This window comes from Mus musculus, chromosome 10 (genome assembly GCF_000001635.26).
Source record: "Mus musculus strain C57BL/6J chromosome 10, GRCm38.p6 C57BL/6J".
Taxonomy (NCBI): Eukaryota; Metazoa; Chordata; class Mammalia; order Rodentia; family Muridae; genus Mus; species Mus musculus.
The window spans coordinates 22,262,326-22,290,173 of record NC_000076.6 but is presented as its reverse complement, the minus strand read 5'-3'; the positions used below and the strand labels follow the sequence as shown (position 1 = coordinate 22,290,173).

The 27,848-nt window shown below is 43.3% G+C and overlaps 1 protein-coding gene and 1 long non-coding RNA gene across 17 annotated transcripts in view; one reads left to right on the top strand and one right to left on the bottom strand.

The window, feature by feature from the left end:
* Gm26740 overlaps positions 1–27,848 on the top strand; it is a 120,098-nt gene that overhangs the window by 16,209 nt on the left and 76,041 nt on the right. For 15 of the 16 annotated variants that reach the window (XR_003948845.1, XR_003948843.1, XR_003948837.1 and 12 more), the window contains exon 2: positions 24,824–24,888. This is a non-coding gene — a long non-coding RNA (predicted gene, 26740). Of the gene's footprint in view, positions 1–24,823; positions 27,399–27,848 lie in introns of those variants that run through there. The other variant, XR_003948834.1, reaches the window with a different exon arrangement.
* On the bottom strand, positions 1,325–16,700 carry H60b (histocompatibility 60b). The gene is made up of 6 exons (NM_001177775.1): positions 16,645–16,700; positions 6,611–6,726; positions 4,298–4,483; positions 3,771–4,034; positions 2,926–3,120; positions 1,325–1,459 (listed from the first exon to the last, which is right to left on the bottom strand). The coding sequence occupies exons 2-6, from the start codon at positions 6,684–6,686 to the stop codon at positions 1,425–1,427; spliced, it is 756 nt and encodes a 251-aa protein (NP_001171246.1). The 5' UTR covers positions 6,687–6,726; positions 16,645–16,700; the 3' UTR covers positions 1,325–1,424.

The window sequence follows — 27,848 nt, the reverse complement described above, 5'->3', positions numbered from 1 at the left end:
CTCCATTAGGGGCCATGTGACCCATCCAATAGCTGACTGTGATCATCCACTTCTGTGTTTGCTAGGCCCCGGCATAGTCTCACAAGAGAGAGCTATATCTGGGTCCTTTCAGCGAAATCTTGCTAGTGTATGCAATGGTGTCAGCATTTGGAAACTGATTATGGGATGGATCCCTGCATATGGCAATCACTAGATGGGCCATCCTTTCGTGTCCACACTTTGGTCTTCGTTCTTCTTGAATTTCATGCGTTTGGCAAGTTGTATCTTATATCTTGGGTATCCTAAGTTTCTGGGCTATTATCCACTTATCAGTGAGTACATATTGTGTGAGTTCCTTTGTGATTGGGTTACTTCACTCAGGATGATACCCTCCAGATCCATCCATTTGCCTAGGAATTTCGTGAATTCATTTTTTTTTAATAGCTGAGTAGTATTCTATTGTGTAAATGTACCACATTTTCTGTATCCATTCCTCTGTTGAGGGGCATCTGGGTTCTTTCCAGCTTCTGGCTATTATAAACAAGGCTGCTATGAACATAGTGGAGCATGTGTTCTTCTTACTGGTTGGGACATCTTCTGGATATATGCCCAGGAGAGGTATTGCGGGATCCTCCGGTAGTACTATGTCCAATTTTCTGAGGAACCGCCAGACTGTTTTCCAGAGTGGTTGTACAAGCTTGCAATCCCACCAACAATGGAGGAGTGTTCCCCTTTCTCCACATCCTTGCCAGCATCTGCTGTCACCTGAGTTTTTGATCTTAGCCATTCTGACTGGAGTGAAGTGGAATCTCAGGGTTGTTTTGATTTGCATTTCCCTGATGATTAAGGATGTTGAACATTTTTTCAGGTGCTTCTCTGCCATTCGGTATTCCTCAGGTGAGAATTCTTTGTTCAGCTCTGAGCCCCATTTTTTAATGGGGTTATTTGATTTTCTGGAGTCCACCTTCTTGAGTTCTTTATATATATTGGATATTAGTCCCCTATCCGATTTGGGATAGGTAAAGATCCTTTCCCAATCTGTTGGTGGCCTTTTTGTCTTATTGATGGTGTCTTTTGCTTTGAAGAAGCTTTGCAATTTTATGAGGTCCCATTTATCGATTCTTGATGCAAGCCCCTGTTTTGTACAGTGATGAATAATTTAGAGCAGGGCCTGGATTGATCTCCATAGCACTACCACCCAAGAATAAGAAAGAAGGAAGGTACAGAGCAAGAGAAAGTGCTCAAAGCAACAGCCTAGTGCACTCTGATGACCAGGTGCGAGAGGCTCTGTGAGCCATCAGTCTCATGGGCTCCCACCACTCTGGTCCAAAGTCAACAACACAAATTTCCGAGATTCCAACAGAAATATGTTTGCTTTCTTTGCTGAAGATGCACAGGCAATGTTCAAGAATCTCCCCAGCACAGCTTGTTATGAGAACTGTTGATCAGGTTGTAGAGGAAGAGGAGCAGCAGAGAGCACCTGTGACAAGAGGGATGTGGATTACAGTGTGCTCCTGGGCATCAGCTGAAGCACCCCAGTCTATTTCTCAGATGCTCCCCCCCATCACAGACTATGGAACTCAGAGACCCAATCCTTTTCTCTTTCATTTTTCTTTCTAGATCTTTTTCCCACTAAAAGCTCAGGTAAAATAAGGCTTCAGATGTCTCTGGAACTGTAAGTCTAACACAACAAAATTGTGAATAAAAAATGAAAAATAAAAAATGAGGAAACATGAAAATATCAGCAAATAAAAAAAGCCAGCAAAATATAACTGTGTTTCTGTCTTTGCTGGCCTTTTAGCTTTCTTGTTTTGTTTTGTTTTGTTTTGTTTTGTTTTGTTTTGTTTTGTTTTGTTTTGTTTTGTTTTTAGGAGTCAAGTTTTCTTTTTATCCCCCAACCTGGTCCTGAGATTAGAACATAATCTACAACAGGCTTGAATTCTTCTGGCAATCCACCTGCCACAACTTTCTACATACTAGAATGGTAGGTCTGCAGAAATGAAGAGGTTGATTTAAAACTTTTATGCAATAATAGTTATTAAAATAATTATATTGACTTAAATATCTGACATGTTGCCTGACTTTAGATGTATCAACCTATGCTTGTAAGGAAAAAATTTAGAACATACTAAAATAGCTAATACATTGGCAATCTTCATCACAGGTCTGTATTTCTACTCTAGACTATCAATGACAGCAGTGGGCTCACGGCTCACTTTACCTGCATAAACACAGGTGACTTCAACTTCAGAGAACAGAGACATTGGAATCATAGTTCCACATGCACTGAATTGTGGCTAAGCAGGGTGATCGAGTTAAATGAACCGATTTTGTTGTTTTCTTTGATCTTTTGACAATATATGACTATGCCACCCAGGCTGACCTTGAACTTGGTGATCCTTCTGCATCAGCCTCCTGAGTGCTGGGATTACAGGACTGTCCCACAATGACAACTCCTTGAACAGTCTGCTCATTCTGATCATTGTGTCATAAGGGCTGTCCCAAGCCATTAGCTACTAATGTACAGACTTGGCCCTAGGTATAAGAAAGTTTGCACTGGATCATGCCATCGGCAAAAATCAAACAGACTTTCGTCACAGCCTAGGGGAAGGTTTGTTGGATATGAGAAGGTATCACTTCATTTAAGTTTTTCTCGTATCTTATTTGGATCCTTGGTCCTTGGGTTCTCTGTCCTCTCCTGAGAACTCTCCTATTTCATTCTTCCTCTGACCGCAGAGGTGTGTGGACTCTGCATACCTCCTATGCCTGACGACATTCATCTCCAACATTACTGTGGAGCTGGGGCTCAGTACTAAGAAGAGGTATCATGTTGGTGGACAACAGCCACTGTGATGGACAGGCTTTGAGACTTTTGGGACCCATATCCTATGTCCTTACCCAACTAATATGACAAAGAAAAAGATGAGAGCCCAGACTGTCCCTTACCTTTTTTTTTCTTCAGCATACACCAAGCGAATACCATGAATGCCATGAAAGACACTATTCCTCCTATACATATAATCACAATCCAGGTGAAACTCAGACCCTGGGTGTCAGAATTATGTTGGGAGTTATTCACTGTAGGATGAATCTGAGTGGTATTTGTATTCTGGGTGGTATCCAGCACCTTTATTTTTGATTCTTAAAAAAAAATCAGAACAAAATATGGATATAGCTAAAAACAAAAACAAACAAACAAACAAAACCCTATACCTCCATCATCAACTCTTTCTCCCTGTGCATCCCAAGGAACTCATGTGGATAACCTTTTTCCCAGACCATACAGAGAAAGATGAATAGGATGTGTGTGTAAGACGTCCTTACACAGTTTATTTTACTCCCGAAGAAAGCACATGTCTATTGAACTCTAACAAACTGTGCCATATTTTACTTTGGTTAGAACTTTATGGAAGTTGACATTATTGGTGTTGTTCAATTGTGCCAGAGAAAGATAATGAGGTCTTCAGAATTGGTCTTGGAATTGGTGGAAGGGCAGCTATAACTGAGAAGAAAAGGCTGGAAGTTCACAGTGATGCACACAGACTTGGGGCTCATTAGCAGGCCATGTAGAGCCTAGGCCACTGGATAACGGGGAATGAGAAAGGCTCTGCGTGGTCATCACTGACTCTGCAGACAGGAAGACTACCAATGAGTCACTCACCCAGTCCATCAGATTCCCATTATGTACACATGCTCACATCCAAATGAGGAAATCATCAGAATTTTCAAGAGCACTGCCATGTCTTTTCCACCCTGTGGTTGTTTCTTGTGACAATCTCCTAACTACTTACTTGGCATTTCTCTAAAGTGTGGTGACAATTTGTTGAGGCAGCGACTGAAATATATGATGAGGACATTCCTGATATCTTTCTCTAGGTTCTTGTTCTTCCAGTGCTCCATGGCACTGCTGTTATCAGAATGACTCTCTCTCCAGGTCATATTAAGTGGATAAAAGTAGATGCTATGCTGTTCATCAGTGTTGATGGCCCAGAATCCACCAATGAATTCTCCTTGATTATACTGAGATTGTGTTGTGACATTCAAGGCATCATTACCTACAAATGACACACAACATCATCTTCTAACCTTTATAGAACCATCACTCCCCCAATGGTCCAGGCTTTCTCTGCACACTCAGGATCTATAATCCTTCCCCTTGGCTTCCCATTGCTTACACAATCCATACCATTTAGTTCTAGGTAGGGAAAAATATTCAGCTCTTTTATGCAAATAATTCAGCAGCCCTCTTCCTTCATGTGCTCTGCTCTTCCTCTCTCTCATTCATCCTGTCTACCTTTGCATTCTGTATCACACTTACCTGATTGCTGGTTCCTCATCCCTTCTGAAAGCTCTCTCAGGCTTTGGGACAAATCAGCACACATCTCTGTAGCATTTCCCTCATGTTTTTTATCACCAAAATCAAGGAGTGTCTTTCCATTCACTGAGCACTGTCCATGTAGAGTACGATGGTTGAAAGTTAATTCACAACTTAGAGAGTCTGTACCTATGATAGAAACATGCAGGTGAGGTCCAAAGTGGGAGCAAGGGTCCAGAGCAGTCATGGGTTTCTAGCACTCAGAATCCCTCTGACAGGAAAGGGTCAGGAAGAGAAGCCTCTAATCACGCACTCCACCAGTTTCCAGATCCTTAGCTCTGTGCCATCTTTAACTGTCTTAGGTCGGTAGGACTGCTCAGATGCACATATGTCACCAGGGAGATTTATCTTATAAGTACTTTGAGTGACTAATATCAAGTACTGAAGTATAAAATATGCCCAATAGCAACCATGTTCCTGGGGATGAAAACCTAGCTGAACACATAGAAGGTAAGGAGGCATCCTAGAACACATGGTACATTCAACATGGAGCCTGGTGTTCAGGAAAGATCCTGGAGTAAGGCTGCAGCTGGGCATGGAAAGGGAGCTGCCAGCTGTGAGCTCAGTGCTCATCCCTGCTCCCACTGAGCCCTTCACACAACACTGCTGGGCATCAGATCTCAGGTTTTCCCACGCTAAGCCACTCACCTAATCCATTCTCAGGGTGAGATCTCTGCTTGTCTGTGACCTGCTTGAAGCCCCATCTCTCTCCCCTTCCTTAGGTTCTTTTACCCAGCACACTTATGGCCCCTGGTTTCCCAGACTTTCACTAACAGCCAAAGAGGACACAGTATCCTAGAGCTCTCCTGTTAAGCAGACTGCACAAGGAAGCAGGCCTGATCTAGTGAACATGTGCATATGTAATGTCCTGTGTTAATCTGAGAAGTGACATCCAAAATTAAACAATATTTTATAAAAGGTACATTTAACAAGTCTGCAATATGATTACACTAAAAAGGCAAAAGGGGGTGCTAAAAAAATATAAAAAAACTATATTTTTCCATTTCCCTCCTCAAAATTTTGCTTTGGGTAAACTGGTGCAGTTTTGGTGACTGCTTTCCTGTCCCCTTCAACCAGCTTCCTCTTGCCTCTCCCTCTCTGCCTGTTCTACCTGCTCTCTCCCTATCTTGTAGTTTCCCCTACTCTACATTCTCTATCCAAAGGCTTGAAGGTTTCCTGGAGAGGCTGGGATTCCTACTTACTAAGTAGACTCCACCAGGAGATTTGGAGAAGATGAACCTGAGCCCTCTAGAGCCCAAGAATTACCTTTGTGGTTGTGAACTAAAGGCCACAACCTTGACACTTAGATGGATCAGGATGAAATACACATTTGCTATATGTAAGAAAACTCCACCTAGAAGTTTAATTAAAGGAAGCTGTGTTGCTGAATAAGAAACAGTGAATATTTTTTTATTTTAAAAAAATATAAATATTTAAAGAAAACATGCCTGACTTCAAATTTGGGCCAATAAAAAACAATCATGATGATATCAAATGTCTCAGAAGGAAGTATTTACACATAGACCCCCAAGGTTTAGTAAGGGAAACATTATTACAAAGTCTTACAAAAGTGCTATTTAGACAAGCTCTCTCAGATGCTTGGGACTCATCAAGTAGGCTAGACAGGCCTGCCAGTGACCCAGGCTTCTCCTGCACTGGATTGCGTAGCCCTGACCATGAAAGCACACAGCACCAAGCCCAGCTATTTTACAGGAGAAGGTCCCGGGATCAAATCAGGGTCTCATAGTTGTGCAGCAGGTACTTTATAGCCCCAGCTTTCGCATAATGCTTTGGACACAAGGGACTCTCCGTGGCCAGCAAACTGCCAGAATTCTCTTGAGAGGATGCACTGAAGCTGAGCCTGGTGTCTCACACCTGTAATCCCAGCACTTGGTACTAAAGGAGAGAAGGGAGTGGTTCAGATGCTATAGAGCAGCCAGGAGTGTGAAGCCCTGCCTTAAAGAAAAAACGAACAGACAGAAAAAAGGAAAAGAAAAAAAGAGGGGAAAATGAGAAGGTGGGTGGTGTGGCTGCCTTGTCCCTGGATCTGCTGGAGAAGGTCCGTGGGATGGTGGATGGGGAGGAGGGAAAGAAAGTTCAAGGGCAAAAAGGTCCAGAAATGGGGCAGACCTCATGAGGAATCCCCAGGAAGGCAGTCTTCAGAGCATAGCCTGCCTTAGATCCAAACCACTCCCTGACTTAGCCAGGTACTTGTTCAGTGCCCAACCCCCCTCCCTGTAGACCCTGGGTACTCACCAGTTGACAGTGTGGCCCCCAGAAAATTCAGCAGGACCAAAAGGCTCCAATTCAAGGAAAGACTGCTCTTTGCCATGATCCTTCTTGAGAGCCTGCTGCCTATGGTGTGAATAGAGCTGCAGAGAGAATCAGAATTCCTCAGTACCGCCCTGCAGAGCACCCAGTGCTGAGAATTGCAAAAGTTCCAGGGGACTCTGATCCTACCTCCCGGGGACCGAGGTCCCTGTCACCTGAGGGCTGGTGGAGTGTGCCACTACAAACTGAATGCTAAGAACCCCTTTTCAGGACTCCCACACCCCGTGGTCCCTTCAACCCTTCAGCTGTGCCCTCAGCGTTCCTTGGGAACAGAATAAAGAAACAGAATAATGTTTAAGATTTCAGCACATTTTCTACAAAGTACTGCCAAAATCGAGAGAAATTAACACCGGTCTAGCCAGTTCCTTACAGGAAAGAAGACAGGCTGAAGCAGTGCAGCGCTGAAAGCCACTTCTTTCCTGTGCGTCCCCAGAGGTTCTATCTAGCAGTTTCCTCTGCTTCTCCTCCTCCTCAAGACTCTGCCTCCTCAGGCTCCCTCAGACTTCAGTCTGCTCTTTCTCACTTCCTCTATCTCTTTTCTTCTCTGTACCACACTCATTTGTCATTCCAGGTCTCTACCACATCATCCCTGGTGTAGGCTCCACTTCTTTGTTGCCCTGCTGTTCGCCACTGTCGCCCCTTCCCCCAATGCTGTGATTACCCCCTCTCCTCACTGTCCCCCCATTTCCTTCCTTCTACTCTTCCTATTGAAGACAATTACTATCTTGTGGGGAAGGGGGGACTATGCTTTTCCCCTTAGCTCTGTGACATTTAGATACAGTGTTTCAGTTTGTAGCCTGGCTCTTCCTGGTTGGAATTAACTCTGTAGACCAGGCTGGCCTCGGAGATGAGCCTGCATATGTCTGTAAAGTGCTGGGGTGAAAGCCATGTGCTACCATTGCTTGCTGCTCAAAACCTGACTGTGTTTTCATGGAATTAGATGCAGGCTTCTGTCCTTTCTGGGTACTGACTGCACTCACATGCCACACACACACACACACACACACACACACACACACAGAGAGAGAGAGAGAGAGAGAGAGAGAGAGAGAGAGAGAGGATATTCATACACATGAGTTAAAAATGAATGAACATTTTTCTGTTTTAGATTCTTCTGCATAAGATTCTGTCGAGATCCTTGATAGAAAATGTGAATCACTTTTTTAAAAGTGTGTGTTTGCAGGGAAATTATGTATTCATAAAGGTGTGTGTGTGTGTGTGTGTGTGTGTGTGTATGCAGGTACATTGTATATTTTTAAAGGTACTGGTATGTGTATAGGGGGTTGGCAGGTGAGTGAATACAGGACAGAGATTAGGTTTGGGAGAAGATTTACTGGTACCTCCAACTTGTGGGTTATTCCAGGCAAAGAACTCGAGATGCTCAGTGCTTGCCTGTGTGGGATGAAGCACAGCTAATGACAGCCTCTGTTGAGTCTGACAGACACCCTATGCAATGCAGTCTCCCCACACACTGGCATGGGGATTTCCTGCAGGGAATTCAGAACAGTTGTCTCTCCTGGGTGCTGAGGATGATCTACCTGGCAGAGGTGTGCATGTCTCCCCTATGGAAATACTCGGATGAAAGATATTCACTCGGTCTGGGGGTGAGCACCATGGACCGGGGAAATTATGGGACAGGCGGCAGAGGCACACATGTGCACCCCCGTGCTGCCCTCGCCACCCCGGCCGGGTGTGTGGCTTCACAGGCACACATGCGCTTGCTTCCAGTGGTGTCCTGGGGGAGAGATGCTGAACAGACCCACCCACACGTAGAAATTGGGAAAGTACTTTGGGATGCCCCTCCAGGATCTGGCTAGAGGTGAGAAGCCTGTGCCACCATTTGTTGAAAAATGTGTGGAATTTATTGAAGACACAGGACTATGTGCTGAAGGACTGTACCATGTTAGTGGAAATAAAACTGATCAAGACAACATTCAAAAGCAGTTTGATCAAGATCATAATATCAATCTAGCATCAATGGAAGTGACAGACAGCAAAGGCTGGAGCTGGAGCTCTCGAAGCTTTCTTTGCTGATGGCCTGAAGTTGGACAAAAACAAACCAGACATGCATGTTTCAGGGGTTAGTAGTATATTTCATGTTTCATACAGATAATCCACATCAAAATGATGAGACATTTTGTCTTTGAATTATATGGTATTCCCTATTCACTTACATTATGTATCTAAAAGCATGGGGTAAGCATGACTGGAGAGGTTTAATCTTTATAGACAACAAGAAAAAATAGTTATAAAAATGCAAAGCTGCTGCTGCATGCAACCTTATTGCAATCAGTATGTCATTCCTGTGGCAATTTCTGTCACATTATATTGTGAATACAACTTTCCTGTAGAAATTAAATGATTTTAAAACTCATATATGAAATGTTTAATGCTTTCATCCTGCTTTATGGCTGGTCTTGTAATTTGATTGCTAATTTGGGGACCTAATTCCAGCAGTCTGTATAGAAAACTAAAGCCCAGTTAAGTACTTTTTAATTTCCAGTTACTATGCCACGCTTGGGATGTTTGAAAGAAAGAAAAAAAATACATGTAACATACTTCCCATTTCTGCACCTTCATCTTCTAAGTGAACTTGTGATGATACGATGAGGAGAGAGTGAACCTGTTTCTTTTACTCACTTACCGAGGACACACGTGTGGTTAAAGTGAGTTGATAATGTAATATAAAGAACAGATGTCACCAACTCATTTCTTTATGATCTATAATGAAAGATACATTTTCTATACACAGTTAATTCTGTAAACAGATGCATGTTCAAAAGATCTATGATGGTCTTGTAATCTTAATTTAATATATTTTAGATATTTTAATTTTTCCCTCATAGGGAATACATTTAGTATAGTGTAGAAAAATGCTTCATGACATTTTCATATAAGGCTACATATAACTTTTCATATACAAACATGAGGTTTGTTGTAGAAAGTTCTTTAAACCGAACATTTAATCTAGGATTTCAGTTTAATCTGTTCCTTGAATCTATTTTTATGTGAGAATATATCTTAAAAAAAAATCCATTGCTAATACAGCAATAAAAGTACTTTGGGTGCTGACAGACTCTTTTGGAGTATGTATATATAAAATCAAAAACTTGTATTTATATTCTTTCTGTGATGTGTTCTTCTACAATCCAGAATGGCGTTTGCCCCATTTCTTAAACCAGTTTTCCCCCCTTTGCTGTTGGTACCAGAGTTGCTATAAATGACTGCTGCTTTACGGGTTAAATATTTTGTTAGTGAAGATACAATCAGAACACTAAATTATGATAAAACTTTCTGACCGAGTGATAGGTAAATTTAGTTGGGCTATATTCAAAATTATTGTATTATCAAACCCACACCATTTCTTTAACTGGAAAAAATAAAAATGGTTTGCTTTTTACTGCTGGGCCATAGTTTGTGTAGTAAAGAAATTCTTTGGTCAATGTTGTAACCTTTATATTTCAATTTTAAGGTTTCCTTATTTGTATTATAGTAGATTCATTATTTTGAGAAAAAGAAAGAAAGAAAGAAAGAAAGAAAGAAAGAAAGAAAGAAAGAAAGAAAGAAAGAAGGGAGGGAGGGGGGGGAGGGAGGGAGGGAGGGAGGGAGGGAGGGAGGGAGGAAGGAAGGAAGGAAGGAAGGAAGGAAGGAAGGAAGGAAGGAAGGAAGGAAGGAAGGAAGCCACTCAACTTCTCTGTACTTTGAGTTTCTTCCAAGAGTGCTCACAACTGTTTTCAAGTAGTTGCTTACGTGCCATTTGGTCTGTGGATCCAGATGTTAGCTCACAAACATCCACAGCACAGTGGGAACAGATTTCATATGAACAAAATACTTATAAAACATACAGCAAATACATATATCTAAAAATTAAGAAATAGTTTGTCTCTTTGAAGGCTGTTATATTTCTGTATGAACTTGAGTTTTTCCCCCTATGGAGATTACTATTAGAATTTAATAGCAACTTCATACAGTCTATTCACCACCTTGGTTAGTATGAACATTATAACAATATTCCTTCTAGTCAGTGAACACAGGATGCATGCCATTCAATGTCTTTTCCTCTGTCGGCAGTTTTCCAAACCCAGGTTTTCTACTCATTTGCCTAAGTTGGTTTGTAAGTATTTCATTTTTCTTCATGTTACTGACAGGGAGGCAGTCCTCCTAATTGAATTTTCCAATCATACTTATTAGTGTGTGTACATAAAACTAATTTTTTTGTTTGCTGACTTTTTTAAATTCTACAACTTGTACTCAATTTATTACTCCTAATTTCTTTGTGTGTTTGTTTTGTTTTTCAAATATGTGGGGAATGAAAGCAATCTGTCTTGGGTTATTAGCAAAAGAAACATCGTTGGCCTCCCCACTTAGTGCCTAGACAGCTCTGACACTTTCAATTAACAAATCGTGGCATAGCTTTCTTTCCCTTCTTCCTGCTGTTTTCTTGGAACAAAGACCCAGAACGAGATAAAAATCGGCCATAAGGGTATTTGAAAACGACCTTTACAAAGGTTGTATTTTATTTTTTATTTTTAACTATGTGTGTCTGTGAGTGAGTATGAGCAGAAGAAGAGTGCAAGTCTGCTCAGAGGCCAGAGGGATCAATTCCTCAGGAGCTGGAGTTACAGGAGCCACCATCCCCCTGGGATGGGCACTTGAATTGAATGAGGATGCTCTACAAGAACATGGTGTGGTCTAAACTGCCAAGCCATCTCCCCCAAATTACTTTTTTTTTTTAAAGAAAAGGATATAGATTATAGGTTTTGAGGAAGTCTGAGCTCTTCCTCCCAGAGATTTTAGGAGAATGACCAGTGCTTGCACAACACTGCACATACTGCTTGGTGCATGCCCGCTGGGAGCTCAGTACCTGCACATGTGTACATCAAGCTAAATACTTATGCTTCTAAAGCTACAGAACTGATTTAGAATTAACCTAAGGGTTTTCTATGCCTTCCTGCTCCATACTTGAATTCTTCCCTCCTACCCTGAGATTGTTCCATCGTCTTTAATAGTTTAGACTGATAATTTCTTTTTCTTTTTTTCTTTCTTTCTTTCTTTCTTTCTTTCTTTCTTTCTTTCTTTCTTTCTTTCTTCCTTCCTTCCTTCCTTCCTTCCTTCCTTCCTTCCTTCCTTCCTTCCTTCCTTCTTTCCGTCCTTCCTTCCTTTCTTTCATTCTTTTTTGTTGTTGTTGTTGTTTATTTGTTTATTTCGAGACACGGTTTCTCTGTATAGTCCTGGCTGTCCTGGAACTCACTCTGTAATCTAGGCTGAACTCGAACTCAGAAATCTGCCTGCCTCTGCCTCCCAAGTGCTAGGATTAAAGGCATGCACCACCACTGCCCGGCTTGGACTGATAATTTCTTAAGGCCATATTTTCCTGAGCTCCTGAGAATGGCTGTCACAGTCAGTAGGACAGAAGAGCCTAGACATATGAGTTGGGATGTTTCATCACATCTTGATGATTTAGCTCGAGTGAAGCATTTATACCTTGGCTCCTTGGTCCCACCCTCTGTAAAAATAAGTGTATTCAACGAAGTGGTACCTAAGTTGCTCACGGTTCCAACACACATGCTTTTTTGTTTTAATTAAATATTTTGATGTTCCACTTGCTGTTTTCTATTATTGGTTATTTTACTTATTTACATGTCAAATGTTGTGCCCCTTCATGGTCTTGCCTCCACAACCCTCCCATCACATTCCCACGAAATTTTGCCTCTAAGAGACTGCCCCACCCACCCACCCTTCACTCCTGCCTCACCCTTTTATCATCCCCCTGTGCTGGGGCATCAAGCCTCCACAGAACCAAGGGCTTTCCTTTCCCATTGATGCCAGATAAGGCAATCCTCTGCTACATATCTAGGTGGAGCCATGGACCCATTCATGTATACTCTGTTTGATCGCTCAGTTCCTGAGTGCTTTTGGGGGACAGTGAGGGGGGCGGGGCATCCAGTTAGTTGACATTGTTCATATGGGATTAAAATCCCCTTCCGCTCCTTCATTCCTTACCTTAAACCTTACCTTAAGGACCTTGGCCTTAGTCTAATGGTTGGCAGTGACTATCTGTATCTGTACTAGATGCTGGCAGAGCCTCTCAGAACACAGCTTTACCAAGCTCCTGTCAGCAAGCACTTCTTGGCATCAGCAATAGTGTAGGGATTTGGTGTCTGCAGATGGGGTGGATCCCAAGGTGGAGCAGTCTGTGAATGGCCATTCCTTCAGTCTCTGCTCCATTTTTTTTAGACAAGACCACTTCTGGGTTTAAAATTTTGAGATGGGTGGGCGTTCCCATCCCTCAACTGGGGGTCGTGTATATCTACTGGAGGTGGACTCTATAGGTCTATCTCTCCTCTCTTGGGTATTTTGGGTAGTGTCCCCCTAGTGGGTCCTAGGAACCTCTAGCTTCCCTGGTGACTGGGACTTTCTAGTGGTCCCCTTCCTCCCTTTCCTCCTCTCCGCCCCCTATTGCACCATGTTTGTATTCATTTTCCTGACCCTCTGGACTTCTCCCTGTCTCTTCCCATACTTTTTTTACTTTCCCCTCCTTTCTCCCTCCCAGGTCCCTCTCTCCTTTTACCTCCCATGATTAATTTGTTTCACCTTATAAGAAGGATTGAAGAATCCACACATTGGTCATCCATCTTGCTTAGTGTCATGTGGTTTGTGAGTTGTATCATGGGCATTCTGGATATTTGGGCTAATATCTACTTGTCAGTGAGTACATACCATGTGTGTTATTATCAGGTCTGGGTTACCTCACTCAGGATGATATTTTCAACTTCCATCCATTTGCCTGAAATTTTCATGAAGTCATCATTTTTAATAGCTAAGCAGTACTCCATTCTGTAAATGTACCACATTTTCTGTATCCATTCTTTCGTTGAGAGACATCTGGATTCTTTCCAACTTCTGGCTACTATAAATAAGGCTGCTATGAACATAGTGGAGCATGTGTCCTTATTGCATGTTGGAGCATCTTCTGGGTATATGCCAGGAGTGGTATAGCTGGGTCCTCATGTAGTACTATGTCCAATTTACTGAGGAACCACCAGACTGATTTCCAGAGTGGTTGTACCAGCTTGCAGTCCCACCAGCAATGGAGGAATGTTTCTCTTTCTCCACATCCTCACCAGCATCTGCTGTCATCTGAGTTTTTAATCTTAACCATTCTGATTGGTGTGAGGTAGAATCTCAGGGTTGTTTCTATTTGCATTTTTCTGATGACTAAGGTTGTTGAACATTTCTTTAGGTGCTTCTCAGCCATTTGGTATTCCTCAGTAGAGAATTCTTTGTTTAATTCTGTACACCATTTTTAATGGGGTTATTTGGTTCTCTGGAGTCGAACTTCTTGAGTTCTTTGTATTTTTTGAATATTAGACCTCTATAAGATGTTGGGTTGGTAAAGATCTTTTGCAAACTTGGAGATTGCAATTTTATCCTATTTACAGTTTCCTTTGCCTTACAGAATCATTTTCATAAGGTCCCATTTGTCAATTGTTGATCTTATAGCCTGAGCCAAGGTGTTCTGCTCATGAGAATGGTGTATGGAAGTCTCCCACTATCATGTGAGGTTCAATGTGTGCTTTGAGCTTAAGTAATGTTTCGTTTACAAATGTGGGTGCTCTTGCATTTGGGATGAAGATGTTCAGAATTGAGAGTTAATCTTGGTGAATTTTCCTTTGATGAATATTGTGTCCTTCCCCATCTCTTTTGATAACTTTTGGTTGAAAGTCTATTTTATTGGATATTAGAATGGCTACTCGAGCTTGTTTCTTGGGACCATTTGCTTGGGAAATGTTTTCCAGCCTTTTACTCTGAGGTAGTGTCTGCCTTCTTCACTGAGGTGTGTTTTCTGTATGCAGCTGTTGGGGCTGGCCTGTGGCTCTCATGTCTGGGTTCGAGCCTGGGATGCATCTTGGAACTGAAAGAAAGGAGGGAATCTAGGCGGGTAAAAAGAGAAATGGACAGTATTCTGATCAAGACTCAACTTTAATGTCAGCAAACATGCTTTATAAAGAAGAGGGGAGGCCCATTCCCAGTCACTGCAAAGTTCCTTTGAACTTGTCAGATCAGCCTTTTAGTAGGAACCCTTGAATTTGATGTTTTGATTATAATGTGACAGGAGGAATTTCTTTTCTGGTCAAATATTTGGCATTCTATATGTTTCTTGTATGTATATGGGCATGTCTTTCTTAGGTTAGGGAAGTTTTTTTGTTGAAGATGTTTACTAGTCCTTTGACCTGGGAATCTTCACTCTCTTTTATACCTATTATTCTTAGATTTGGTCTTTTCATTGTGTTCTGAATATCCTGGTAGTTTCTAGTTAGGAGCTTCTTGCACTTTGTATTTTCTATGACGGTTGTGTCAATGTCTTCTATGATATCTTTACACCTGAGATTCTCTCTTTTATCTCTTGTATTCTGTTGGTAATTCTTGCATCTGATCTCTTTCCTAGGTTTTCCATGTCCAGGGTTGTCTCCTGGTATCCTGGGCGGCTGAATATCAGTAGCCAAGACAGTTGCTCTGTTCTCCAAAGGCTGGAGGCTAGGTCCCATGCGCGGTCTGGCGCCCCCTCCCTGTTCTGTTGTTTAGGGAAGACCTAGTGAGCCTTCCCGTCCCAGTGCAGCCTTAGTCTGGTCTGGACCTTGTTCCACCACAGCCCCCTGTTCAGAAAGGTCTGCATGCATTTACCTGCCCCGCACCCCTCCTCCCCTGCTCGCACTTCTGCCTGGAATTGAAGAACACATGGTGCGACCCCCACTGGTTGCGAGCATAGCACCACCTGGACAAGGCAGGGCCACTCCAGGCTCCTTTGAAAGCTTTCCTAAAAAGCTGAAGAAAGGACCCTCCAGGCCTCGCCCGGAGGTCGAGGGCCACACAGGTAGCGGGAGCAATGGCCTTGGCTCCCATGTCTAGCCCAGGCTCCCGGAGGGGGCAGCCTTCCCACCCCCGCGGACCCACACACCCCCAGACTGGAGCGGCGGTGACTAGCCCCCTCCCCTCCTCCACTTTTTTTGTTGTTGTTGCTTTCCCACGCTGGCTGAATGTGACTTGACCCCATTTCAAAAAAAGTTTGACATAGTACTTCAACCTTTCCACACTCCTCCACGACTACAAGGCTACAGCCACCTCCTTCTGCTTTCTGCCTCAGCTCTCTGTCTTCCAACTGAATGAAATCCTTCATGAGCTTCTCCGGAAGCCTGGCCAAAGGGTCCCCACCAGCTCAGCGAGGGGAGGCCGGGGGACCGCGACCCGCTCGTGTGCGCAAAAGCAGATGCGCCCGCGCAGATAACGCCCACGATCACAGGACGAATGCGCGCGAAGCCCCGGGCTGTTCCTGCCCAGGGAGTGCATTTGAACTGCAAGGCTTTAAATAAGAAAAGTAAACTTGGGGCGTGAAGCAAGAGTGCACGCCTGCGGGGCTTCAACCCCGGTGGGCTGTGTGCACTACACTCCGTGCATAACGCGCCTGACGGATCGCGAGCAGGAAGCCTGGGCGAACATTTTACTCCTTCGTTGGGAAGATGGGGCCCATACCCACACCCCACGGGAGGCTACAGAGGGAACTTGCACAAGGGAAATAAACGTGGGGGCGCGGAAACACATTCTCCAGCACGGAATCCCACCCAGACAGTGCACGTTCAATTTTAAATGTGACTGTCCAAGTAGAGTCAGTTTGAGGAAGCTCGACAAAAAGTGAACTTATAGGTATTTTACGCACGAAATCTGTTCAAGCTGGCATAGGACCCTGGTGTCCGGGTGTCCCCGCTGTGGGAGGTTCCTCTCAAGACCTCTAGCTCCCCCCCCCCCCAAGCTGGCCCTCATAACCTACCCAGTCTCAATATTAACCCAAGGGGACTCCAAGGGGTCACACAGCGCCCTACACCCCATTACTCTCTCCCACCCCGATCCTCGCCGAGGACCCCCGCGTCTCAGCCTACCCACGCGAGTCCGTGGCCCCTTACCTGCGGTGCAGGGGCGCCGGCCTCCTGCGAAGCTGGAGTGTCTGTCTGCCCCCGCAAGTGTTCGCCCCGCGGAGCAGGTAACTGACTACAGTGGCCCGGGCAAGCGGCGCTCTGTGGGCAGGGGATGGGCACAGCGGCGCAGGGCGGAAGGCGCCGCCCGCGGGGAAGCCATGGAGGAGGTTCCGGTGCCAAGGGGCGTGGACCTGCGCGCCTCCTGGCTGGAATTAAAGGCGTGCACCACCACGCCCTGGTCCAATATTGTCAGACTTATAAGTACATTTTTACTTTTTTTTTCTTTTTTTTTTTACTACACACTATTTGTCATTCTCAGCTTGGCTTACTTTGCTTAACATAGTGGTCCCCAGTTGCTTCCGTTTCCCTGCACGTGTTGTAATCTCAGTCTTTCTTACAGCTGAGTAAAATCCCATCCATCTGCTGACAGCGTCTGGGCTGGTACTGTGGTCCTATCGTGAATAGTGCAGGAATAAACACAGACATGCAAATATCTCAGTGGTGACATTTTAAAGACAACATGAAGTTGATTTGTACATCAAAGATGCCCTTAAAGAACTATCATTTCATTTGTCCTACTGCATCCTTGATGTAAAGGGATTATGGCAAACAATATCTGTGTAACCTGGATCCTTATCCAGGGAATGAGTCTAGCCTGTGGATCTGGTCATGTTTGTAATTCTATTTTTATGATGCTGGCCTTTCTGGTAAAAATTGTTTTTTCCCCAATGCTAAAGGTGAACCCAGTGGGCTGGAGCTCAGCAGTTAAAAGAACCAACTGCTGCTCTTCCAGAGGTCCTGAGTTCAATTCCTGACAACCACATAGTGGCTCACAACCATCTGTAATGGGATCTGATGCCCTCTTCTGGTGCGACTGAAGATAGCTACAGTGTACTTATATACATTAAATAAAGTATTATTATTATTAATAATAACAATAGTAAATAGTAAGGTGAATCCAGGGCCTTGAGCATACTAAGAAAATGTTTTACCATTGATCAGCCCCAGCCTTTCCTCTTTTTTTTGAAACCAGATTTCACCATGTAGCCCAGGCTACCTTTGAGCTTGATTTCCTCCTGTCTCTACCTTCTGCGTGCTAGGGTGTTCACCATCATGGCTGGCTAGAAGACTTGTTTGAAAGTCTTTATGAACCAGGCATTTTTCAGGAGGCAGTTCCTTATGCTAGCAAAAGGCTCCCATTCACAGGGAACTGGCTATTTTAAAGATTTATTTTAATATTTTTATTTACATATATGTGTGCATGTGTGCGTGTGCATGTGTATGTGTGAGTATGTGTGTGTATGTGTATATGTGTACATGTGTGCATGTGCATGTGTGTGAGTATGTGTGTGTATGTGTGCATGTGTGGGTATGCATGTGTATGTGTGTGAGTATGTGTGTGTATGTGTATATGTGTGTATGTGTGGGTGTGCATGTGTATGTGTGTGAGTATGTGTGTGTATGTGTATATGTGTACACGAGTGCATGTGTATGTGTGTGAGTATGTGTGTGTATGTGTATATGTGTGCATGTGTGGGTGTGCATGTGTATGTGTGTGAGTATGTGTGTGTATGTGTATATGTGTACACGAGTGCATGTGTATGTGTATGTGTGTGAGTATGTGTGTGTATGTGTATATGTGTGCATGTGTGGGTGTGCATGTGTATGTGTGTGAGTATGTGTGTGTATGTGTATATGTGTACACGAGTGCATGTGCTCACTGAGGCCAAAAGCATTGGGAGCCAAAAGTACAGGGCTGTCGGGAAACATCTGACTTGGTCCTGAGAACCAACTCAGGACCTGCGGAAGATTGGTACATCCCCTTAGCCAATGAGTGAGCCCTCTCTCCTATCCAAACCAACTATTTCAAAACGGGCTGGAACACCACCTGTTCAAGATGTTGCCATGGTGCAAACTCTGAGCTCCAGTGCTAAGTTCTTAATGAAGCATGAAAAGAAACTCCAGGCTGTCTTTCCTCTCCCCTATCAGTGACAGACTGCAAAGCAATGCACTACAATGCCTGTCATTTAAATTGCAAATGCTATTTTAACAAGGGACTCCGGATACATTATTAGAAAGTTACATTTTATTCCTAATTCTGTAGGCAAAAATAAAAGAGAGAGAGAGAGTGTTCTTTTTCTCGTTCATATCTCAGAAGCCAAACTCAGACTCCATGTGCCTGGGCTTCAGGATATTATTACAGACTCTAAAACAGGAGGAAGCCACTCAGAGGAAGCCTCTCTCTGTGCCACAAATCTCAAGCTCAGCTTTTGTGCTCAGAAAATAGCACTCCAGAGGAAAGCTGAACCAGTGGGGGGTGGGGGGGGGACTTAGCAGACAGGAACGCAGGGGCAGTGACCTACCACCTAAGGAGTTTGAGACAGGAGATTATATCCAAAGATGCAGTCCTTTATTGTGAAGTGGCTCATGACTGAGCAGTGGTTCTGTCTCAAGGGACATGCGTTTCCCCTTTCCTCCAATGTGGCTAGACTCCACCCACCACTGCCAGTCCTTCCTGTGTGTGGGGGGGGGGGGGCGGGGGGGGGACATTGCTTGAAGACATGGGGGAAGGAACCAGGTCTGACTATCCCATGCCTGCCACCCTACCCCACCCCACCCATTCTGTTCTTGCAGATAGAAAGCCTGCCAGCCTGGGTCCGGTGAGTGAACCCCTCTAACAGTGAGTTCTAACATCTCAGACAAGCATAACCTTATCAGAATCGGAAGCATATTCACTTTTCTCCACTGCTGTGTCAAAATCGCTGTGCTGCGACAGATACAACTTACAAAAGGAAGGATCAATTTTGACTCTGGTTTATGGGATATAATCCATCCTAGCAGGAAAGGCATTAGATCGAGGGTGGATACAACTGGTCACACTATGGCCATTGTCAGGAAGTAGAGAGAGATGAAAGGTTGTCTTTGTCTCCTCTTTGTATCTTTGTTCAGCCTGGGACCTCAGTCTATGCAGTGGTACAGCCTGCAGTTAGAATAGGGCATGTCCCTTCAATCAAACCTCCCTGGGTACAGAAATGTGTCTCCTAGGAGATTCCAAAGCCAGCCAAGCTGGTAAGGAACAGTAACCATCACCAAGACGAAGCGTGTGTGTGTGTGTGTGTGTGTGTGTGTGTGTGTGTGTGTGTGCATGTATGAATTGGAAAAAAGGGAAGGGGGTGCTATGTATGAAGAGTAACCATCACCAAGATGAAGCGTGTGTGTGTGTGTGTGTGTGTGTGTGTGTGTGTATGTATGAATTGGAAAAAAGGGAAGGGAGTGCTATGTATGAAGAGTAACCATCACCAAGATGAAGCGTGTGTGTGTGTGTGTGTGTGTGTGTGTGTGTGTGTGTGTGTGTGTGTAGTGTGAGTCTGTGTGTGTGTGTGTGTGCATGTATGAATTGGAAAAAAGGGAAGGGGGTGCTATGTATGAGCCCTGTCAGACACTAACAACTAAGTATTGTGGCTTTGGTCCTCATATATAAATGAATATGAATATGCTATACACAGGGACAACAGGGGCAGCCTCAGACCCCTTAGGATTGAATCATTTACTTTAGAGTATGCAATGAAACGTTCCTCATGTACATCAAATTCATAGTTGGTGCTAACAATCTAAGTTTATTCTGATGGAGTGACTGCCAATTAAATGAAGGATGTAGAAAGTGGAACAAGAGGGAAAAGATGGGGCTCTCCCTACCACAGCAGGACAGCATACATAGGCAGAGTAGACATCCATGCTCCTTTCTCTGCACAAAGTCGCTCTACCATATGGAGGGAAATCCTAGTCCTGAATAAATTCTGTTCAAAATAAAGGCAGCATTTTTTTCCCCAAAAGTAGAAGCCTAAAATGTGACTTTCTGTTCTCTCTGTAAAAATATTTTTAAAATCATTCTGGACAGAAATACAAATATGGTGACTGGACATCGATTGCCTCGGACTCGAGGTCCCCAAACAGCCTTATCTATAAGAAAGGAATAACAAAATGACAAAATAGCAATAAAGACAAGCCCCAGCTGCCTTCTTCAAGACAACACTGGGTGGGGGTGGGAGTGACTTGCAATCTTCCTCCCTGATAATTTTTAAAAATGCTGAGGAAAAAGAGGCCTGGCCTGTCTCATCCTTAGTATCATTATCAATTCACCTAATGACTTGAAACATCAAAAGACAAAAAGCATTTGAAAACTGCTTTGGTTTCTTTCCATTTCCCAAGAATGTTTGCCAAATCTGAAGGTAATATGTAAAAAAAAAAAAAAAAAAAAAAATTCAGTTTAGTTAAGGGTTTTAAAAAAGATGTGTTTCTGGGCCAATTTTAACCATCCTCTAATCACTAGGAACGTCCAAACTAAGCATTGTAAATGTCCATGTTAACTTAATGCACATACCAGTGAACCAATGAGATATGAAAATGCTTTAGTTTGATTCTTTGTGCACAACTCTATTCTGATGTGAGGCAGGATATTTGATCACACCATGAACCCCAAGATTGTGCTATTTACTAGACACACCTGTTTTTAGCTGTGGTGTAGCTCAGCTTTAGTTCACCCCTTTAATCCAAGACCCTTTTTGCTACATTCACTCCAGTAGTGACACGCGTGGCAGCCCGCAAAACCTGGACACAGTCTGGAGGTGAAAAGTTCATGGAAATTAAGTCTCCTGGAAATTTGGCATTCCCATAGCTAGAATGCCCCAGATTTGTCCCTGCAATAATGTGGAGGGTCTTGCAGGCTTTCTTACAGTATTTTACTGGATAAGAGTAAGAAATCTCGCCGGGCAATGGTGGTGCACGCCTTTATTCCTAGCACTTGGGAGGCAGAGGCAGGCAGATTTCTGAGTTTGAGGCCAGCCTGGTCTACAAAGTGAGTTTCAGGACAGCCAGGGCTACACAGAGAAACCCTGTCTCAAAACAACAACAAAGGAGTAAGAAATCTCAGAGCACGCTACTCCCAAATGCAAGAATTTACCATTATCTAGGAAGAAGGAAGGTTGTGGTCTAAGAAGGAACTAGAATAAATACTTAGAACTATAGATAGCTGAGTTACACCCATACACAGGAATTTACAATGGCCTAGGGAAGGCTAGAATTGGAACTATGGCAAGGACATGAAGCCCTTGCCCCTGGCTTCTAAGATTAAGCTGACCTTAGGTGGGGCTGCTTTTGATACCAGTTGTTAACTTTGAATTTTATCCCAGTTGGTTCCTGTTAGCATTTTGTATGCATTCCTCTGTTTTGTGTAAAAGTCACTTATAAGACTGGTGTTCACTTTGAGACAAATTACATTCAGATACCACACTCCCTTGTGTTTGTATTTGTTTGTCATTTCCCACCAACTCCTTGCCCACCTGTCTGGAACCCAGATTTCTACTGCAGATTGAGGGAGGCCGACTGGGGCCGATCCCTGGCACTTTCTGATTGAACAGGATTAAATAAAGTCAACCATAGGTCAAAAGGCAGAGCAAGCAACCAGTTCACAGGAGGTGACCATAGGATTATTAAGAAAAAAACATAGAGAGTCAGGAGGATGGATAGAGAGACGCACAGGAAGTAGGAGGGAGGGACTTTGATTTAGAAGGTTTCTTGAGTCAGCATGAGAGAGTAGCATTCCTGGAGGGATGTTGGCTTAGGGGGAACAGCTGGGTGCTTTCTCTGCCTCTCTGAGCTAGCAGGCTTTCACCCTAGCTTCTGACTCTTCATTGGTAAGACCAAATGATTATGATTTTATTAAAAACCACCAAAGATGTGTGCTGTGGTTTATTTCTTATTCACCTTACTCTCTAGCAGACTAAGATCCAGACAGTATGGGTCCTCCTGTTCATAGCACTTCAGAGCATAGCACAAAGTAGCAAAGAACCTTTGTCTGTCTGTCTTCCTTTTTTAAAGAAAAGGCTTCATGTGACTTAGGCTGGCCTTGAACTCACTATGTAGCTGAGGCTGATTTTGAACTCCTCTGCTCTTCCTGACTCTACTGTCCAGTGCCCAGATTATAGGTGAGAGATTACCACCATGCCTGGCTCCAAGCAACTTATTTTTAACTCATTAACATTGACTACTTAGTCAATGTCGTTACTCGATCACCATCCCTACAGTCTGTTTCCTGGTCATCTATACTACGATTTTCTCACTCAGCGCTGGATGTGAGTAAGTAGAATGGAGCTCAGAGTGGAGGCAGCATTTCTAGTAGAACTGCATCTGCATTCTCCTCCTTTATTACCGTTTCCAACCTACGTGGGAGATGGTGCCCCTCTGTCATTTGGGTGGACCCAAAGGAAAACCTCAAGAAACTTTTCTCTGGGTTCCCCCCCACCCAAAAAACAAAAACCAAAAAGTCCAGTCTCCATATGGGAAGAGCTATTTACGGTAAGATTATTTATCTCCATCACTAGTAAGAGCTGCTTCCTTGGGAAGTAAAATCTTCAAACTTGCCTGGAGACATCTTTATCCAGTCAGGCCTCCTTTAATCTAAAGACTAACCATGGGGGGCCTGGTAATTGTGAGTTGCCTTGAATTTTCCTCCTGGCTGCTCGGGAACTCTAAGGACAGGGTACAGAGGCTCCAAGCTCACCAGTTTCTTTGATGCTCCTGAGGGTTTCCTAGGGACCGCTATGAAGCCTTCTGTTGCTGGTCCTCTTGAAAGACCCCCGAAGGGACCCTCACTCAAGTCTCGGGATAATAGCGGACCCCCAAGAACTCACGAGAGACCAAACTTGATGCAAACCACATGAGGCTTTATTTGGGGAAAGCCAGAGCTCTGGGAATGACTCATATCCCATGCAGGGGTAGAGGAGTCAACCCTGAGGGGAAAGGGGTCCCATTTATTGTAGACCCTCAGGGGGGAAAGGTGAAGGGGGGAGTAGGGAATTTCCAGATCTAAACAATGTAAAATGATTGATTTCTCAAGAAATGGGTATGGGAGGGAAACAAGAAAAGAGAGTCTAATGCAGATGTAGTAACTCCTGATTGGCCCCAGCTGTGGTTGCTGGGGAGATTTTACGACTCTATCTTAGCAACCAATACCACAAACACCAGGCAGTGAGGTGCAGCAGTGGGTTCAGCACACACCTGGGTTCAAGGAACGGTCAGAACATTGGCAGACACATGGATTCAAGGAGCGGCCAGAGCATTGTGCACCTCTTTTTTTTCTAAATCAGTGGAGCTACTTCTACTAACAATGACATCTATTTTGCCAATTTCAGGGCTTCTGTGATCTTTTACATTCTGTCAGGATCTTTCACTCTCATGGGTAAATGCTTCTGTCTGAGCCATGAGACAACCCTTGCCTTCTGTATCCACGTGTTTCCTTATCCTGCTGAAATCCCCTCATGTGACTGCTTACTTGTGTAGGTAGGGTTCCTTGTCAGTGGGGTAGCTATGATCTTCCTCGCCCTGTTGGTCCAACATATGACCAAGCATCTTTGAGTGCTAAATCCACTCCAGTAGTGACAAGCGCAACAGGCTCCTAAAACCTGGGCACTGTTCCGAGGCGAAAAGTTCATGGAAACTTAGTCTCCTGGAATCGTGGCATCCTGTATAAAGAATGCTCCAATGTCCTTGCTTTAGTTGGTAAATGGATCTGTGTGCTTTCCCTTAATATTGCTTTATTACAAGTGCTCCTAAGGATTGATATTTTGACATATAGCTAAGTTAGATTCTAGGCAGTCCTTGATCCAACCCTGGGCATGGATAGCTAAGTCACTGCCCTACACAGAAATTTACCATTATCTAGGAAGATGGAAGTTTGTGACCCAAGGAGGAACCAGAGTAGATACTTAGAACTATAGATAGCTGAGTTACACCCATATACAAGTATTTACAATGGCCTAGGATGAAGGTGGACTATACAATAGACTAGAGTAGGAACTATGGCAAGGGCATGAAGTCCTTGCTCCTGGCTTCTAAGATTCAGTGGACCTTAGGTGGAGCTGTTTTTGATCCCAGTTTTTAACATTGAATTCTATCCCAGTTGGTTCCTGCCAGTCCTTCCATGTTTGCATTCCTCTGTTTATGTAAGAATCCAGTAACATTGTCACCTAACTTCCCTATTTTCTTCTGTATAAATAGTTTGATGCTCGATTTGACACATTACATTCAGATCCAGCACACTCATGTCTGTGTCTGTCTGTCAATTCTCGCCGACTCTATGCCCATCTGTCTGAACCCTTGATTCCCACAGGTTGAAGGAGGCTGATTAGGCCTGGTCTGTGGCAGAATGGTGCCCAAGCAGGGACCTCTGGACAGGTAAGACTTTATCTCTTTTTCTTCTATTTCTACTTTACTTCTCAGGCATGGATAGGATCTCGTCAGGGCACTGCGGCCTACTGACAAAGAATCATCAGTTTGAGGATGACAAGTAAGTTTTTACCGTGGGGCAGTCTGACATTAAAACATGTTTATATGCCTCACCAACCGTAGAAAAGGCCTATGTTGTAGCAATGAAGAGTCAGAAACTCAGCGCCAATTTTAAGAACACCTGTGAGAATAAAAAGCGTTCTCAGGGGAATCAAGCTGCATATTCCGGTTGTAGAAAACCAGAGCAACAGAGGAAAGATTGTAAAAATCCCTCTGGAAACAACGAGGGCCTTCCTCCAGGTCTCTGCCCATGCTGCGGTGAAGAGAACCTTCGAGGAATGAATGTAAATCAAAGTCCCATAAAGATGGGACTCGGCTCACTAAAGAAGCGGGTAAGACAAAAAACTAAAGGGGCAGTCTCTTAGCCCTGTTCAGGAACTGTGGACCTCATTATAGGACACAGCCCCAGTTAGAAAAACTTCAAGTTGTAGATTCTGATACTTTAGATAAAATTAAAAGTTATGGTTAAAGCATTAAAAAGAGACTTCATAAAAGTCAAAGAATAGCTCAATTCTTACTGTTATTATTTACAACTCCCCAATCCTGCATTGTCCCAAAAATTTGTAGATAAGGCTTTATTGGAAGTTTAAAAAAAATCATATCCTCAAGCATTTAGAATTCATTTTGTGGATGGTGTTTTTGTTGGTCGCAGAAAGTGGAGAGCGTTTTGCAGATGGCTGTAAAATGTTTGAATCAGTGTGGGCTGATGGTAGCTTCAAAAAAGATTCAGCATGGTAAACTTTTAGGTTATTTGACACCTTTAGTGTATAGAGATTGTGTGTTTTCTCAGAGAATTGCCCTCAGATTAAATAAATTGGAAGTTTTGGATGCTTGCCAGAAGCTGTTAGAGAATTTTGGGTTTTAATCCTGGTTTGACAAGCCCCCTCTTACAAGCAGGAAAGGAAAAGAAAGGAAAGAGGAATAGAAAGAGGAAAGGAAAGAGGAAAAGAAAGAAGAAAGAAAAGGAAAGGAAAGGAAAGAGGAAAGGGAAGGGAAGGGAAAGGGAAAGGGAAAGGGAAAGGGAAAGGGAAAGGGAAAGGGAAAGGGAAAGGGAAAGGGAAAGGGAAAGGGAAAAAGGAAAGGGACAAAGAGAAATCAGGAGATGCCCTGTTAATTCTCTCTGGCCCCTACAGGAGACATCCTTAGTTTTGCTTACATCAAGTTCTCTACCCTCTTTGTATTGTCTATGTTTGGTGCACCAATCTGTTCATGTGTCAATTCATGTATGTTTTTGTTTCATCATCTGAATGATTGTTTCATTGTCTGAATGATGGACTGTCCTATGTTTCATGTTGAAAAGAAAAGAAAAAAAAATAAATGGTTAAAACTTTACCTGCTGATTCACTCTCAGTTTGCACAGCAGAGGCTGAGAGAGGCCCAGAACTTTAGCCAAAAATCAAGCACAGCAGGAGAGGCCCTGCTGAAAAACTGTTTTTACAAAAGAGTCTGCAACCTCTTAGTTCTAAGGCAGATAAGCTGAGAGTTTTTTTCCTAGAAAATTCTCTGCAATCATGATTATTGTGTTTAACAAATGATAAAGTGCCTTTTTATCTTGAAATTATAGTTAGAAAAAGTAAAATTCTTTGATTGGTATAAATTTATAAGATTCGTGTAGCCGCTTCATTTGGTTTTTGACTAGTCTTAAAGGTATAAATATGCTCTGCATGTCTTCTTCATAGAGAATTAGCTTATAAGTTATTGGGTATGATTAAAAAGGTGTAATGGGAGCTCCATAGAGACAGCACCGGGGCAAGCGAGAGCCAGACTCTGGGCGACTCTGTGCCTCGCGGAGGAAAATCAACTAAACATGGGCAAAGGAGATCCTAAGAAGCCGAGAGGCAAAATGTCCTCATATGTATTCTTTGTGCAAACTTGCTGGGGGGAGCACAAGAAGAAGCACCCGGATGCTTCTGTCAACTTCTCAGAGTTCTCCAAGAAGTGCTCAGAGAGGTGGAAGACCATGTCTGCTAAAGAAAAAGGGGAATTTTTAAGATATGGCAAAGGCTGACAAGGCTCGTTATGAAAGAGAAATGAAAACCTACATCCCCCCATCAAAGGGGAGACCAAAAAGAAGTTCAAGGACCCCAATGCACCCAAGAGGCCTCCTTAGGCCTTCTTCTTGTTCTGTTCTGATTACCGCCCCAAAATCAAAGGCGAGCATCCTGGCTTATCCATTGGTGATGTTGCAAAGAAACGAGGAGCAATGTGGAACAACACTGCAGCAGATGACAAGCAGCCCTATGAGAAGAAAGCTACCAAGCTGAAGGAGAAGTACGAGAAGGATATTGCTGCCTACAGAGCTATAGAAAACATGATGCAGCGAAAAAGGAGGTGGTCAAGGCTGAAAAGAGCAAGAAAAAGAAGGAAGAGGAAGATGATGAGGAGGATGAAGAGGATGACGAAGAGGAGGAAGCTGAAGAAGATGATGAATAAGATGGTTCTAGTGCAGTTTTTTTCTTGTCTATAAAGCATTTCACCCCCCTGTACACAACTCACTCCTTTTAAAGAAAAAAATTGAAATGTAAGGCTGTGTTAAAAAAAAAAAAAAGGTGTAACGTTCGTAACAAGAAAGTTAGCTTTAAATTGGTAACTCAGAGTTGGAGTCCAACATGTGGCATAAACTAGGCCAGAAAACTAAGCCTCTAAGGATACTTCTAAACTGAGATAACATTTAATGTGATTCTTATCCTAGAAAGTAGACTTACAAGAGATAAGATTAAAAACAATGTCTCTTTAATGAAGCATTATAATTTGCACTGTCATGCATTCATAGGTATAAATTGGCAGCCAAACTTTGTAACATGATAGTGATGTTTCTAATATTTATTTTAAAGATAATATAAATTGTT